General features: G+C 44.8%; 1 protein-coding gene and 1 long non-coding RNA gene across 9 annotated transcripts; both read right to left on the bottom strand.

The window, feature by feature from the left end:
- Positions 1-279: 279 nt before the first annotated feature.
- Positions 280-8,353, bottom strand: LOC127308271 (uncharacterized). Of its 7 annotated transcripts, none has more exons than XR_011746705.1 (12): positions 8,150-8,353; positions 7,920-8,059; positions 7,510-7,651; positions 7,321-7,424; positions 4,400-4,466; positions 3,686-3,859; positions 3,245-3,537; positions 2,799-3,086; positions 2,399-2,608; positions 1,824-1,993; positions 1,194-1,623; positions 280-591 (listed from the first exon to the last, which is right to left on the bottom strand). XR_011746705.1 is itself a non-coding variant. In XM_071821606.1 (11 exons), the coding sequence occupies exons 2-5, from the start codon at positions 8,001-8,003 to the stop codon at positions 3,848-3,850; spliced, it is 342 nt and encodes a 113-aa protein (XP_071677707.1). In that variant the 5' UTR covers positions 8,004-8,059; positions 8,150-8,353; the 3' UTR covers positions 280-591; positions 1,194-1,623; positions 1,824-1,970; positions 2,399-2,608; positions 2,799-3,086; positions 3,245-3,537; positions 3,686-3,847. The 7 variants fall into 7 exon arrangements, 1 of the variants encoding a protein (XP_071677707.1); XR_011746703.1 differs by having other exon boundaries at positions 1,094-1,623; positions 1,824-1,970; XR_011746701.1 differs by having other exon boundaries at positions 1,824-1,970.
- A 228-nt stretch (positions 8,354-8,581) lies between these two features.
- LOC127308272 (uncharacterized) lies at positions 8,582-10,688 on the bottom strand. 2 transcript variants are annotated; one of them, XR_007856381.2, is made up of 6 exons: positions 10,547-10,688; positions 10,421-10,489; positions 10,064-10,311; positions 9,066-9,440; positions 8,808-8,931; positions 8,582-8,731 (listed from the first exon to the last, which is right to left on the bottom strand). It is a non-coding gene; the product is annotated as an uncharacterized lncRNA (long non-coding RNA). The 2 variants fall into 2 exon arrangements; XR_007856382.2 differs by having other exon boundaries at positions 9,066-9,191.
- Positions 10,689-17,252: the final 6,564 nt, after the last annotated feature.

Here is a 17,252-nt window from a genome sequence, read left to right as displayed (position 1 = left end):
CTGAGTATTCACTTTTTTGTGCGAGTACGTCAAATTAGTATTGCAAGTAACACATAGTCCTATTGAAGAGTATTCACTTTTATGCAAATTGAGAATTTCTGAATTGTGTAAACTATATTGTTTTTTTCTTGACATGACAAGATTCTGAAAATAAACTCCATATCAATATTTGGAAAACCTCTAAATAGGAGTATAAGGAAACAGTAAAGTATTAATACATCGATTATAGCGGGCAAAGGGAAAAAAGGCATCAATAAGAGACCATAAACTGGAAGAAAGTGATAAACGGGAAAACCTCTAAATAGGAGTATAAGGAACCAGTAGAGTACTAATACATCAATTATAGCGGGCAAAGGAAAAAAGACATCAGAAAGAGGCCATAAACTGGAAGAAAGTGATAAAATGGGCCTATGTAATATACCAAATCATCAATCGGTTTCTTGACAAAACTGTTTTGACACTTATTCCCCAGTTTCCATAGTAGATATAATATTATTGTGTACAAATTCTGAGTGTGAAGAGAGCATTCATGATCTCCCAATAGTAGCCACAGCAAGACACCAATAGTTGATCAAACCACAGGCTTTTTCCCTGGAACACGAATATCAAGACTGTAACATAAAATACATTTCTGACTACAAAAGCATACAGGAAAGGCTAAGATCAAATAGTTTAGAAAATATCATGTTTTGTCAAAATAAAATAAGAACAGAAAATAGTAAGTGCAATTTACTTTTCCTACTGAATGTTAAAAAATATAAGCAACTTGCATTGAATTACATTGGCTTAGAAATTTTATATCTGCAACCACCTAGGAACTTTTGCTTTATAATCAGAAATTACAGCTTCATTTGGGATGATATAAAGCAAGAAAACCATATCAATTATGTTTCTAACTTTTCTTATGTCATTATACAGGTTCAGTATGAAGCCTATTCAGAACCACTTTGCACTACTGAATTTTGGGAGCATATGCCATTAAGATCTCATAACTAATATTGCTAATAACATATACAACACACTAAAATCTCGGCACTAACATATAATATCAGAATGCTGATGGAAGTGGAAAGAAAAAAGTATCGGAGCATACCTTGTATCCTAATAATATTTGAAAGATCTCAACACTAACTTGTAATTTTCAACTACTGATGGAGGTGGAAAGGAAAATACTATATGAACACGCTGGTTACCATAACAAAGAGGTGTAGTCAGAAGCATGGAGCGTCTCAACGCTCACCACCGACGACTCTCCTCTTGATGCTCTCAAATGTTGCTGGTACTTTTGAGAGCCGACATGCACATGACAGTACAGGGCATCAGTGGGTTTGGAATAATTGACTGTGGGTTTGGAATTGAATCAGCCCTCTCAATTTTTGGAGTGAAATGTATATCCAATTAGCATCTGGATATAGAGGAATAACAAATTAAGTATTGAGTAAGATCCCATTATAGATACTCAGGACATCCATAGATGATAGAAACATTATTTTTCAGGAAGTCCTTGAGTTTAGCGATAACATCAGCATCCTTCACGAACAATATTTCAAATCTCCACCATCAACTACTACACACTTGGCCTAGTTGTTGTTTTCGACTTCATGGCAAGCGACATCATTCCTCCTGTAACACAAGCAATACGCGAGTGGATTAGTAGTGTAACATTATGTATTGTTTAGCTGCAACCAATATGAATTAATTCTGAAAGAAAGAAAAACAATCCGATAGAATGAGAGTAGTACAATATCTGAACAATCTAAGGTTTGGTGCCCCCATCAAATCTAACAAAACAAGACCAATTGAAAAAAGGGGAAAACTAAAACCTGGTGTTAAGAAGAGTAGTTGATATATCCTCTGAGTGTAATGAGCCTGGAATAAACCCCTAATCCGAAAAGAGTGCCACTCTAAAGTTGCTGATGGCGCACAGACCAGTGTGACTCAGATGATATACATTTACTAACCCAGACTTCCTGAGGAAGAAAAGGAACAAATCCTGTCAAGCAACATCAATCCTATAAAATGAATTGTTTGGACATAGGAGTTGAGATATATTATCAAGATAACACAAAGTACAAAAACAGATTGTCATTAATTCACCGCTATTGATATTTACATGATCATTTCTTAAAAAATGCAATGTTGTACTCCCTCCGTTATTTTTTAATTGACTCAGATTTAGTACAACTTTGTACTAAATTTGAGTCAATTAAAAGAGAACAGAGGGGTACTTATCTTTCCCATAGTTGAATAAACATCATTACACAAGCACCAAGAACAAATTTTACACGACCAAGGAAATTGCTACATTTGCAGAATTTCACTCATCAAGAGATATACTGCTCATGGTTTCATTTTCATACCAAACAAATAGTTTTTTTATGATGGAAATGAAGCTTACTTGTAACAAAGAAATGGTATGTTTTGGCCATAACAAAAATGTTGCTATAACAGGACCCAAAGCAATATTATGTGTTTGTTTTTCATAAGGACCCAAGGCAATGTGGCAGGCACCACCATGCACCACCTGAGGCTGCCGTCATCCACCAACAGCGGCTGCCGAATAGACGAAGAGAAAAAGCTGAACAGAGGACACTAATGCTCTTCAGACCTGAAGAATGTAACATCTGAATCAGAGACATCACTACACCCTATAAGTGCAGCAATGGATAAATGTTGCATAAAGCACCATCTGAAACAACGGGGAACCTGACAATTTATTCTTCCTCAAATTGATATACGTTATATAGTAAGGAGGAGTAGGAATGAAGTGCGAACTTTACAGGGTGTATAGTTCTTACATTGTTTTCCTGGAAATCCCCACCCTTAATCATGAAATCCTTGATGATTCGGTGGAAGAAGCGGCCCTTGTATACGTACCCTTTGTCTCCTTCCCAACCAAAACAGAGCGCTAATTTGCATAGTATTGATTAGCCTGCTATACCAGTGCACAGGGCACGGAAGTTGTCAACCGTCTTTCGGACGACCTCGCCGAAGAGTTTGATGACCACCTCGCCCACGCTCTCCCCGCCGATCTCAGCCTCGAAGAAGCATTTGCTCGTTACCTTGTCCTGGAGGTCCACATCACCCTGCAGCAGCAAACCAAGGTAAATTCAACCACCACACAAAGGCTAGCGCCGAGCAGAGAACTGCAACTGCTGATACACGGTCTCATGGAGGGCGAACAGGCACGTATACCGAGCCTGAGCAACCCCGTGGAGCTGATAAAAGAAGAGAGAAAATTAACCTAGAGCCATTGACCACGTTTCTTTTCATGGAAACTCCCCTGGTCTTGCGGGATCCACCACCATCATATTGTGCAGCTTCCTTGACGACGGCGGCAAGCGGTTCCTATCGCCACAGCCGGAGAAGATCTTGAGGCCCAGGATGTGGTGGACTCGATTGGCGTGCCACCGCCGATGCCCTCTTCAGGGACGTGCCACAACATTTCCTTCTTCGCCCGCGCGCCACGGCGGCCACCCCATCCAGCTCGATCCGCAGGCCTCCACCTCTCCCGGGGTGGGCTCCATAGAGGCAATTCTATGTAAGGATGAATCAAAGAAACAAAGCATCAAAGTGCAGTTTCAAAGTATCCAAGTATCAGAAGTAATGAGTAGAGGGAGCATAACTTAAAACAAACTGAGTTCAGATCAAGAAACCAATTATCAAAGTGCAGAATCAAACAAACCAAGTATCGAAGTGCAGAATCAAAGAAAGGATGAGCTGAGTTTCATAGTCATGAAAATTAAACACACAGATAGCACTCGTCCCCTCCCTATGCTTTTATTTCAGGATAATATCAGCATGCTATTTCTCTCGCGTGGAACATTATTCAGTCCAAACGGTCTTGCTAATCATTTAGCTGCAATGGGAGAAAACAAAAGTGGTATAATCAACACAGCTAAAACTAAAGAACAATAATGCTTATAGAGCTAAGAACGGGTCTATACAATCCCGCTAATTATTCATCTACAAAGAGAGAAAATAATAATGGCACAATACTCAGAACTAACCACATTCTGAAACTCATCATCTTTAGAACCAAAATTTTCGTTGGTAGAACCAAAATGACAAGAATCCAAATTGATCATGTACATGCAGATATTAAAGCACGCAAAATTTAGCAAATAAAAAATGCACCTGACTGAAGATACATGATCAAACAAAAAATAATTCTCTAATTTATTTTATAGAGTAAACAATCAAACAGACTTGATCGAAGATTCCTTTAATCTTTTCAGTTTGGTTACACAATATAAATGAGCACGGTAATATTAACAAATGAATCTTGTATGCCCACACCAATAGGGTATTATGAATGGAACTCCAAATACTTCAGGACAATACAATACAAAAATAAGTAGGTCATGTAGTATAGTAAAGTGAATTATAACAATAATACCTTGATTTCACTCATGCCTAGGACTGTCTCGGTGTTATTTAGTAGATCACATACTCATATGGGTTAACTGCATATACACAAATATATAAAAGTTTTCTTAAAGCAAAACAATACTGCTCACACCGCATCTCTCTTATCATCTTTGAGACAATAAATCTGAGTTAGAGGCATTGTGGTGGAATGGATATAACATATTTTAAAAAAATATAGCAGTGGAGTGTATCAGATACAAAGCAAGAACAATCATTCAATCACCATAGAGAAAACAGGCACTGAATGGATTAAAGGAAAAATAATTTATTGCCAGGTACCACATGTAAGATATGTATGCCTGACAACAAAGAAGTGAAGCGATTCAAAAAAGGGTAAACATGCTGGACGCAACGAACAATAATAGAACTTCATTATGCAACTAAATAAACCACTCATGACACACCGCATTCTAGTTCTAGCAAAAAGTTATAGCATGCAGTTCTCGGATGATAGCTATAGTAAGTGATTGCTAATTTGTCAGAGACAATGCTCTTGAGAAAGTCCTTCAAAAATACAATATATGCACTTATGAAAATCTTATGCAAAAAGAATACACAATAGCTTATCAAAACAAGTGCAAAGAAATACTACACAGTTCTCTACAGTGTGGCCATGTGCCCATGCACATAGCATGACAATCCGAACTCACACATTATTTTGTGGTGGGCAAAACAAGCATCTCCATGGAAGCCAACTACAGTGGCATGCTGGCGTGTAGTTGACGTGGGAGTTAGAGATCTTTGTGGTGGAACTTTTCTTCAGATCCCCGGCAACGGCGCCAGAAATTTAGCTTGATGACGCGTAAAGCACACGCTCGTTGGGAACCCCAAGTGGAAGGTGTGATGCGTACAGCAGCAAGTTTCCCTCAGTAAGAAACCAAGGTTTATCGAACCAGTAGGAGTCAAGAAGCACGTTGAAGGTTGATGGCGGCGGGATGTAGTGCGGCGCAACACCAGGGATTCCGGCGCCAACGTGGAACCTGCACAACACAACCAAAGTACTTTGCCCCAACGAAACAGTGAGGTTGTCAATCTCACCGGCTTGCTGTAACAAAGGATTAACCGTATTGTGTGGAAGATGATTGTTTGCAGAAAACAGTAGAACAAGTATTGCAGTAGATTGTATTTCAGTAAAGAGAATTGGACCGGGGTCCACAGTTCACTAGAGGTGTCTCTCCCATAAGACAAACAGCATGTTGGGTGAACAAATTACAGTTGGGCAATTGACAAATAAAGAGAGCATGACCATGCACATACATATCATGATGAGTATAGTGAGATTTAATTGGGCATTACGACAAAGTACATAGACCGCCATCCAACTGCATCTATGCCTAAAAAGTCCACCTTCAGGTTATCATCCGAACCCCCTCCAGTATTAAGTTGCTAACAACAGACAATTGCATTAAGTATTGCGCGTAATGTAACTAGTGACTACATCCTTGAACATAGCACTAATGTTTTATCCCTAGTGGCAACAGCACATCCATAACCTTAGAGGTTCTTGTCACCCCTCCAGATTCACGGAGACATGAACCCACTATCGAGCATAAATACTCCCTCTTGGAGTTACTAGCATCAACTTGGCCAGAGCATCTACTAATAACGGAGAGCATGCAAGATCATAAACAACACATAGACATAGCTTTGATAATCAACATAACAAGTATTCTCTATTCATCGGATCCCAACAAACGCAACATATAGAATTACAGATAGATGATCTTAATCATGTTAGGCAGCTCACAAGATCCGACAATGATAGCACAATGGGGAGAAGACAACCATCTAGCTACTGCTATGGACCCATAGTCCAGGGGTAGACTACTCACACATCACTCCGGAGGCGACCATGGCGGCGTAGAGTCCTCCGGGAGATGATTCCCCTCTCCGGCAGGGTGCCGGAGGCGATCTCCTGATCCCCCGAGATGGGATCGGCGTTGGCGGCGTCTCTGGAAGGTTTTCCGTATCGTGGCTCTCGGTACTGGGGGTTTCGTCACGGAGGCTTTAAGTAGGCGGAAGGGCAAGTCAAGAGGGGGCACAGGGGCCCCAGATGACAGGGCGGCGTGGCCAAGGGGGGGGCCGCGCCGCCCTAGGGTTTGGGCACCCTGTGGCCCTACTTCGTTTCGTCTTCGGACTTCTGGAAGCTTCGTGGAAAAATAGGCCCCTGGGCTTTGATTTCGTCCAATTCCGAGAATATTTCCTTACTAGGATTTCTGAAACCAAAAACAGCAGAAAACAGCAACTGGCACTTCGGCATCTTGTTAATAGGTTAGTTCCAGAAAATGCACGAATATGACATAAAGTGTGCATAAAACATGTAGATAACATCAATAATGTGGCATGGAACATAAGAAATTATCGATACGTTGGAGACGTATCATGGCACCACGGCTTACTTCCTCAAGAAATGCAACAGCAGAATTATGAGCAAATTGATGCCACACAAGTGAATATTAACCAGCATCTTACCTTCCGAGTGTTGATATCAAAGATATGAATATAAAATTTCCGAAAAGGGAATCAACGGAAAAGTAATTATCTTACTTCCTACTATATAATGATATATTAGTCTTCTAGCCCCTCATAAATATATGAATGTCAAAATTTAATCTCTGTATACATCAATTAATACTGATAGGATCTCAAAGACACTTGCTATCCCTTTCAGCCACAAGAAGAAATAATGATGTATCTTGCCTTCAACATAAGAAAATTATATGCCTCAAACTGCTAAACTGAGGAAGTTTCCAATTGCCTACACCTTTCTCCGACAATATAATCTAAACATCATATTGCAATAGTTCTGTGTGAAGAACAAAGCACACCATCGGAATCGTTGAACCAGAGTACATGTGATGCGAAACCACAAAAATATAGCCAACTTACCATGTGGTCAAAAGGATCAAGCTTGGTCAGCAGCGGAACACTTTTATCTCCTGGATCTTTATACACACGAGCTGGAATGGCGTCTCGCCCCAAGGGAGCATAGGCTGCAAGAGGAGCGAAATTACCTCCTAGGCCATAACAGCCAGATACCCAACATATATACAGGGCAAATGGAACAGGCAAAATTACCTGAAGACACCATTCTGAAATGCGCTTTTGGTAGTGTCAGGTGCAACAAATTTGAGAAAACTAATCCCTCTCTTTCGTCAGGTTCATCAGGTAAAGTCATTTCAAATTCTTCGAGTCCAATAATTTTCAACGAGAGTAGCACCTGCAATTTATAGTTGTTAAAACAAGTAAATTAAAAGAAGTAGATGATGCCGCATCTTCGGAGACATTTGAAAGCTGGTAGAATTGTGTTCTATTATACCAGTACAAATAAGGATGAATCTAACAAATCTCCAGGAAGCTTATTTGGGAGAGAAGAAAGCAGTTACACCCTCACATCAAGCTGTCTAAGCTAAATGACTGCTCTCTCTGCAATTTAACAATAAAAAACAAAATGGCAAAGAATAACTGAGCTTAATTGTAGAGCATACCATTTGCATAACCACAGTTTTGAGCGACAGTTTTCTGTTGCAAGAGCAGAAAAAATGTTCCAGGCTTGGTCCCAACACGAACATAACAAGAACATTGTACTCACTCTTAACACCAAACCACTTAACAGTTGTTGTCCAGGCTGCACAACCAACAAATGTATGTTAGCATCACTATGGGAAGGAGCATCTTAAATTTATGAGCCAAAAAAAAGAAAAGGAGGATGCATTACTTCCGTGCTATTAGGAGCCGATTCATGTGGGCCATCAACGACAGACTGCTTATTGACATAATTCTACATTGAGCGCATCCAGCCAGTGTTGAGGGTGTCAGACAATGGCGACACTGTTGACGTTGCACTCACCAAGTAGGCAGACTTGAAAATGTGTTTCTGTTGGATGTACTCATATTCTCATAGTCCTCAATGGTCAGGAAAGTAATCATGCAGACATAACTTTAAGGGACTGGGAATAAAGGAGACAAGTATTTGGTGGAAGTAAAAGTTTGAAAGAAATGCCTATAACACAACTCATAAACTATCTTCTGAATATTGCAGGTGGTACATAACTAAACCCCATATCAGTCTGTAGCTAGAAAATTAGTCATTTCTAATATATTAATTCAAATCAACTATAACGTTCCAGCTATGCTTCAAATTCAAAGTCCAAAATTTGCTCACTTTGATTTTCTGCTCACCTTAGCTTTCCACCTCACTTTATAGCTAGAGGGCCACACTGTACATACATTTTTAACAAGCTTCAATTGTTTGCTCACCTTCAATTCCATCTCACATCATTCTCATAACTCGCCTAGCCTGCTAAGCAAAGCAGAGCATGAGCTTAGATTTTTGCACGAGACAAACGAAGGCGTAAAACTACAAATGGAAGTACCTTGGCGAAGACTGTGTCGGTGCTGGTCTGCCTGGAATACCACTGAGTACATATGCAATAGAAATATTCGTGTTCGCACCAGAGAAACCATTATAACACATCGAAGCAACCGAAAAAATAGCATCTGGAAGAGAAATAAACAGTGTCATGTAGAAGAAAAAGAGGCTAGGTTTGCTAGCATAATGCAAACAAAATCAACTACATGCGAGCGAGAGTGTGCTGCGCACAAATGTAGCTTGATGCAGCTGCCGGCATTACCTGTCTGCGTGCCAAACAAAAGTGTGACCCTATTCCAGCATTGGTCTAGCCTAGGCTCCTCGCACGGCTTGGCGGTGCTCGCGGCGCACCCTCGCCTTTTATGTTGGACTGCAGCAAATACATGTTCTGATTGCAAAAACCTGATATCAGCTATAGATAAATATAGATGTATATAAAAGCATTTTGTGCTAAGATTTTAGTCATAATTAGCATTAACTAAAAAAATAGCTGCATATAGAGGAATACTACTGAAGTTTTCACAAAAAAAAAGAACAAAGACTACAAGATGCATATGCTGCTGATATTGTGTTGTATCCAGGAATCATGTTGAGGATAGAAGCATCCTTGAGCAGCTCTCATTATGTGAACGTCTCCCTGCAAAATGTTTAATGGCTAGATGCATTCATATTACAACATGAAGACGATCACTATCCTAAAAAAGTGCAGGGATACAGTGTCCAATAACTATTATCTAAAACCAAACAAGGAGCATGTGATCATCCACTTACAGCAAAATATTCTAAATTGATTAAATTAGAAACAGTGGTGATTAGGTGCGAACATTTATCAAGGCAAATAACTGAAGCGCAGTGATATGGGAAAACAAATCTGGTTGAGGAAAATATTTATACACCGTGTAAAAACGCTCTCTCTTTCCCTGTAGCATTTAAGGTATACATATGCATAGAGTTAGATGACAGCTCACGCATTGGCATGATTGTTTGTAGGAAACAAATACCATCTTCTCTGAACTCGATAAATTGGTAACAGTAATTCTCACATGAACTTTTCTGACAACAGAGGTTAAGCATGTTAAAGGAAGAGGAACTAAATTAGCATGTAGGTTCACCATAGTCATAACAAGTTTATTCATTTGTCATTCCCAGGTTCACATCTACTGACAATGATTCAAGAACAAGCAGACCTATGCAGATAAGAACCAAGCAGCGGATATAATTCGATATTTAATTGTGGAACCAGAAAATGGGTGTGCATACCATGTCAAGCAAGACACAGCCCATCCCAAAATCTTGGAAGAAAGGCCCACGGGAGGATAGCTTTGCTGCATCGCTACAAAGTTGTTCATTAATCCACAAGAAAATAATGACAGATTGGACAACCAAACATGTTAGAATTTTTATAAAAAGGACACGAAGAGATCAGATGGAGCAATGTTCGCCTGGGGGTTGTGACCTTCGATTTTGGCATGGGATTCCAAACGTAGAGAGAGGGGAAAGGAAACAACCTACAAATTCACGCACAAAAATTGGATTAGAAACTTGGGCAAACCGAGTGAGAAATAAAAGGCAGCAGACTTGAAGATTACCAAGGATGCTGCACATTGGCACACTTACCAAAGATGAACGGGAGCATCCCGACTTGTGCTCAAATCTTCCAAAGCCTACAGTGTCTGCAGCAGATCCCTGACCATGACCATCACTGTCAGATCGGGAAATACATGAGCTAGGGTTAGGATTTACCTGGTAGATATTGGGATGTGACGCTCCCTGCTGTAGGTGGAGCTCGCCTGTGCCCGCCCCTGTCCGAGCTCGCCTGTGCACCACCAATCCCGACCTGTGCTCCATCCAAATCTTCCAAAGCCTACAAAGAAAGTTTGCAGACCCAATGAATCCATCTGAGAATGAAGAAAACAAAAGAGAAGAAGTGGAGCCCTTGATTTCCTACCTAGGGGAGACGAGGCAGCCACGAGGAGGGAGCAGCCCAAGCAGCAACGCAGAGGAGAACCGGCATGACCAGATCCCGCATGTCCTCCCCGGATCCCGCCCCTCCTACTGCGATTCTTGACCGTTCCTCCTCTGCCTCGCCGCCGCGGATCCGCCCCGCGCCGGACCGTCTCCGGCCGTGCCCAACACCTCCGGTCGCTGCCGCCGCGGATCCGCCCCGCGCCAGCCCGTCTCCGGCCGCGCCCGCCTCGCCTCCACCCGCCACCCCCGACGACACCACCCAAATGGGCCGCCCAAGCCGTGGGACGTCAAGGACGGAGGAAGACGAGAGGACGGGAAGAGGAGAGGACGAGGCGTCGCCGACGCCCTCCTCCTCTATGCGCGCTCCTGCAACACCTCATCCTGCCCACGATCGGCTCGATCTCGGGGGAGAGGCGGCGCGCCGCTGGCCTCCGCTGATTCGGGAGGAGGTGAGACGAGGATTGGCGAGGAGGGAGGGGCGGGGATTGGGGAGCGGATTTGGATGTCTCGATCTAGGTTTTCACTGTCCCGCGGATGGAGACGGAAGGCGACCCGAACGAGTGTATTTGGCTGTCTCTAACCGTTGGCCCCCGCACGTAGCTGGCCCCAGGCGCCATAGACTCATCCAGAGAAGCAACTGGTGAGAAAAAATTCACCACAACGGACGGCTGAGGAAGAAAGTGGGAGGTGGGTTTCACAAACGTGCGACCCAGATCAATGTGCCCCTCTCAGATGGCCTGGTTGGCCGAGTAGTCTTTGAACATTTATAGGAGGAATTGGCTATTCGGATTCCGATTGGGCCGGTGATAAGGTTGATCGGAAGTCTACCTCCGGGGCTTGCCAATTTATTGGCCGGTCATTGGTGAGTTGGTCATCCAAGAAACAAAACTCCACCGCCCTATCCACCGCCGAAGCCGAATACATATCCGCGACATCTTGTTGCACTCAATTGTTATGGATGAAGCAAACCTTGAAAGACTATGGTGTGTCTCTTGGTACGGTGCCTCTTCTTTGTGACAATGAAAGTGCAATAAAGATCGCCAACAACCCGGTTCAACATTGTCGCACCAAACATATTGACATTCGCCATCACTTCCTACGTGATCATGTTGCCAATAAGGATATTGATCTCACTCATGTGGGAACAACCTACCAATTGGCGGATATTTTCACTAAGCCTTTGGATGAAGCCCGCTTTGTTAACTTGAGAGGAGAACTTGGTATTCTTGATCCTAAAAACTTGGATTGATTAACTTCTTGCACTATATTCTTGCATTTATCTTGCTACCTAGCTTAGAGGCATAGCACATATGGGGATAGTCATCCTACCATGTCTTGGTACGATGCATACCTATGTGTGCAACATAAATAGACCTAATGTCATTATATGGACCCAAGCATGTCTCTTCGCGGTCTCATGACATTTGCGCTTTCACATAGGGGGAGTAATGCCCCGCCCCTCATTGAGCCTTCATTACAACTTGATTTGACTATATAAGGCCAAATGATCTTATTGCAAACATCATTTCCAAATGACTTATGATTCTTGATATATATACTTCGAATCATGCCCATTGTTGCTATTCACATCTTGTTTGGATTTTCTCTCCAATGGGTATGCCTAGAGAACTTTGTGTTTCCAACCCCATGTCTATGCTAATCTCATCATCATCTATCTATCTATATGTACATGTCATCATTTGAGCACTCACACACATTTACACAAAGCATAGGGGCAAAACGAGGCAAAACTAGACAATTCTGGGCTGGCCGGTCCCTGGCCCGGTTGGACCGGGTCCATGACCGGATTTTCCGGTTGACCGGGCGCCAACCGGGCGCTGGGCCGGCTCAGCCGGCGCCTGGTCCGGTCGACCGGGCGCCCGACCGGCCGCGCAGCCTACTATAAATTGGGGAAGGGATACCCCTTGGGGTCATCTTCCCCATTATTCCCCAACCTCCACACCTCCATGGCCGGCGCCCTGCTCACCTCCACCAAGATCTAGCCCGTTCCCACCACAAGAACCTCCCCAAACTCCACCAAACCATAGATCGGGCTCTTTGGAACATCTCCACCGAAGGATTTGAGCCCTCTTAAGCTAGTTTGGGAATTTTTGGTGTTCTTGGTTTTCAAGCCTTACCTTGTGCTCTTCTTGTTCTCTTGATCAAGGAGAACAATGTCTTCGGGTAATGTACTCTCCCTTCCTCCCTAATTTCTAGTCCTCTTCACACATTGCTAGTTCTTGACAAGATTTGAAGAGATCTTAGGGTTAGGGTTAGGGTTTGCAAGTCCTCATGCCTTTAGAGTGTCTCACAACACCAAGCACATACTCCACTCTATTGCTATAGTCTATGTTCAAGTTTTTGAGTTTTTGCATGAATTTGTGGTAGAAAATCTGGGCAACTTATTACAACTCGACAGATCCGGTTTGCCGCCCGGTCAACCGGCCCCTCAACCGGCCGGCCTGGCGTGCCGTCCGGTCTGACCGGATTTGCATCCGGCTCGTCCGATCTGCAGCCCGGTTGGACCGGCCTGTGCGCCGGATCGCCCAGTTTTTCTTACAATCTCATCAATACACTTGAATATATGCTATGCTTTTTGGTTCCCCTCTTATTGATGACATGTACACTTACCCCACTGCTATCCTTGCTCTATTCTCTCATTCACAGGAAGTTGGAGTGGTGAACCTGAACGACGGGGCACTGTTGCCAAGCGAGGCCGTACTGGTGAGAATCCACCTCGCCGGTCTAGTGCTCGCGCACCTCCTGCCGCTCATCAGACTACTGACACGGGCAGCTCGGAGAGGAGAAGGACCAAGTCAGTGGGTGGTAAGAAGAAGGATAAGCATGATGCCCAAGAAGATGATGAAGTCGTGCCAGATTTCAATCTTGCGGATGCACACCGCGGTGAGTGGCGGGAAGTGAGGTTGGTGAATCCATATCGCCATGAGCGCCGGACTTACTTGGGAGGGGACAAGTTCTTCTGGACCAAGACACAAGCAACCCTATGGGAGGGCTTCTATGATGATCATGACAGTATGAAGAATGGAACAGTTGTGATGCCCAAGGCCATCAATCCTCATGAGCTTGCCTTGCATGAAGCCACAAAGTACCGCTTTGTGGTTGAAACCTTGAAGGGTCTGGGCGTATATGACCTTGTGATACTCAAGCCTGATGAAGCACAAGAAGATTACACCTACTGTCCGATGCTGGTCCGTCAGTTTCACTGCACTGTCTACTTTCATGAAGATGACGACCGCACAATGACTTGGATGACTGGCAAGGAAAAGTACTCTTGCACCTACACACAGTTCTGTGAGGCCTTGGGTTGTGGTGGTGACCGTGTTCCAGGATACAGGATCCACTCTCGGTCCAAGATGACTAAGGGTGACATCTCCTTTTGCTACCCCACTAACCCAACAGCTGCGCCTCCCACCATCTCCGGGATGTACTATTCCTACCTTGTCCTTGCCAAGCTATTCCGTGAGAACCTCATCAGCAAGTCTGGAGATACTAGTGAAGTCAGGAACTATCACCTCAACCTGATGTACTATTGCAACCCTGACAAGAGAAGGAAGATTTTTTTTTTTTTGAGAAAGGGCTACGTGTTCAGCTCAAAGAGATACATTACAACGCACACACGCTAGAGCCAGCTCGAAAGATCGAGAAACGCCACGACCCAAGAACTTTGCAGAAAGACCCTCCAAAGAAACGAACATTACAAAGAAGCCCGAAGCCAAACTGCAACCAGCCACTCCTCCGCTCACCGCCGGCGAACACCGGCAAGGAACACGACGGAGCCATATCGCCCAAACGGGCTTTAGGAGCCGCATCGGAAGCCCGCAGAGCGCGGAGCTGATAAGGATTCTGAAGACCATCGGCTGGGGATCCACCCCAAGCTCGTCGCATCCCGGACCTGGCGCACCAGATCCTCCGCCTCCCGACCCCTTCCCGACTTGGGCCATCATCGCTTCTCGCCAATCGCCGGCGAAGCCCTCGAACCAGCAAGCCAACAGGTCCCAGCAGAAGCCACCTCGCCCCGCCTCCACGACGGCCATCAAAGAACGCTCCCGCAAGATCAGGACCTGCAAAATCGACCTTATTTGTGGAGATTCGCGAGTCTCCCCTCCCAATCGCATCCGGCTGCGACCATGGAAGCACCACGATGAGGAGGGAGAGGACTCCACAACACCAGACCGTGGTCGCCCGATCCGGAGTCTCTCTCCCGACATGAAGCCGAGGTAACGGCATACGCCGACACAAACCAAAAGAGCAACTATATAATATCTAGAAACTATCCTACAAACTCCGGCACCTCGCCTCAGCATCACCCCGCCGGCATCGCCGTCGAGGAAAGCCTCGGGTCGGCCCGGTTCACCGGGGTCGACTCTCAAACTACTGTAGGACTCTGAGAGAGGAGAAGGGGTTAGGACTCCCATGACAAGAGAAGGAAGATTGATGGGTGTGATCTTATTTACTGTGAGATCAAGCGTGCAGTGATGGACCGCATGACTCCAAACTATGCTCAGTACATTCAGCGGCTCATCAACACCTTTGTTCCTGCTCCTCTCAATGTGTTTGGTGAAAAGGTCATCATGGAACCATTCAGATTCCCTACTCAGGATGGTTGCATAGAAGTCCCTTCCATGATGCCCACCGCTGAGCGCCGTTCCAAGGAACAGCATGATCCTGCAGCAGGACCCAGTTACACTCGGCGCCCTCAGCGTGGTGCCGCTCGCTTCTTCACTAGCATGTGGCAGATGTGCAAGAACACCAATGATGTTGCACATCAGAGTCTTGCCATTAACCAGGAGACACGGAGGCGACAGAGTGAGTTCATGGCTGCACGGAATGCTCCTGTTCCTCCTTCTGGCCCTGAGATGGAGCCTGTGGTTGCACCAGCTTGGGAGATGCCTCACATCACCGATGAGATGATCCAGAACTTTGACTTCTCCATGTATGCTCATGGTGGCCCTCCTCCTCGGACTGCTCGTGCTCCCTCCCCGCCTCTTGATGATGATGATGAGGATGATCGTGATGCGGCTACTCCGACGGCTTCGTGCTCCGAACCTTCCCAGTTCTATTGATGGGTGCGGTAGCTTCTCTTCTCTTTTCTTCGCCTTTTTGGTGTCCCGATGCCAAAGGGGGAGAAGAGAGTAGAGTCTGGGACCACGGGGTTCATTGATTGTCACAAGCCATGGGAGTTGATTTATTTGGATCTTATATGGCTTGTGCTTATTTGCTTTCGATTTCTCGAGAATCATTTGCTACTTTGAATAATTCGTGTATGGACGTGTATGGACGACTATGTGTGCGCTTATTCACTCTATTAGGATAATCATGTTTTATGCTTATATATCTTGATATACTTGTCCATACCATGCTTGTTTCCTAAAGATATTGGGGGAGCTTCTCATGTTACACATATGGTGCACTTTGCATTCAAACGCAAACTCTCCAAGTGCACATATTATGGGGGAGCTGTCGTAATATCTTATATGGAATCAAGGTTGAGAGCTTATCATAATATCTATATGTGTGACTCTAGCTCGGTTTGTCATCGTATACCAAAAAGGGGGAGATTGTAAGGGTATTTTACCCTTATCCATTATTTTGGTAACAATGACACCGTGCTAGAGTATTTGACCTAAATACGTTTATAAGGATTATCTCAGGTATTAGGCAATGAGGCATAAATGGTGTATCAAAGGAACAAGAAGGCTAAAGGAGACCCCCCACTTCAACAACAATCAAAAAGGGGTCTACAGGAGAAATCCGGTCGGTCACCCGGTTGGACCGGGCCACAGACCGGATGGTCCGGCGCACGGTCCGGTCGACCGGGCGCCAACCGGGCGCCAACCGGGCGTCAACCGGGCTGCAATTCGACGCTGGAAGAATCCGGTTGCCGCCCGGTCAGCCGGGCTACAGACCGGCGAGTCCGGCGCACGGTCCGGTCGACCGGGCGCCAACCGGGCGCCAACCGGAGGAGCCCTTGGACGAAGAAAACGTGGATCCGGCCCAGCATCCGGTCGCAACCGGCTGGTCCGGTCACTGGTCCGGTCGGACCTGATTCCAGACCGGACAGTCCGATCATTGGTCCGGTTGACCGGGTTTGACGAGAAGAAAGCTGAGGTGGCAAGTGACCAACGGCCATATTTCGAAGTACACTATAAATAGGCCTTCTCCTACCTCAGAACACTGAGGCAATACACTACAAGCTGTTCTTGAGCTCTCTCTCTCTTACTCCATTATTAGAAACACCAAAAGCCTCCGATCTCCCTCCTCCTCCACCCAAACTCAAATCCCTCCGGGGAATCACTAGAGGAGGACCCGATCTACTGTTCTACCAAGCCAAATCTCATTCCCCCTTGTATTCATCGAGAAGCTTGCCTCCTAGGGTTCCTTGGAAACCCTAGGTGGGCAAGAGGAGTCCGGAAGCATCCGGGCTGTGGATTTGCTCCGGGCAAGATTGTGAAGGTTTGGA

This window comes from Lolium perenne, chromosome 6 (genome assembly GCF_019359855.2).
Source record: "Lolium perenne isolate Kyuss_39 chromosome 6, Kyuss_2.0, whole genome shotgun sequence".
Taxonomy (NCBI): domain Eukaryota; kingdom Viridiplantae; phylum Streptophyta; class Magnoliopsida; order Poales; family Poaceae; genus Lolium; species Lolium perenne.
This window is presented reverse-complemented; position numbering and strand designations above follow the sequence as displayed.

What these genes read in the sequence shown, in the direction of transcription:
- LOC127308271 (XM_071821606.1), bottom strand. Translation starts at nt 8,003, where the DNA reads ATGTTCGTGTTGGGACCAAGCCTGGAACATTTTTTCTGCTCTTGCAAC. An exon ending in AAACTGTGGTTATGCAAATG is followed by an intron (nt 7,652 to 7,919) that starts GTATGCTCTACA and finishes TATAAATTGCAG; the next exon opens with GTGCTACTCTCGTTGAAAAT. An exon ending in TTTCAGAATGGTGTCTTCAG is followed by an intron (nt 7,425 to 7,509) that starts GTAATTTTGCCT and finishes CTCCTCTTGCAG; the next exon opens with CCTATGCTCCCTTGGGGCGA.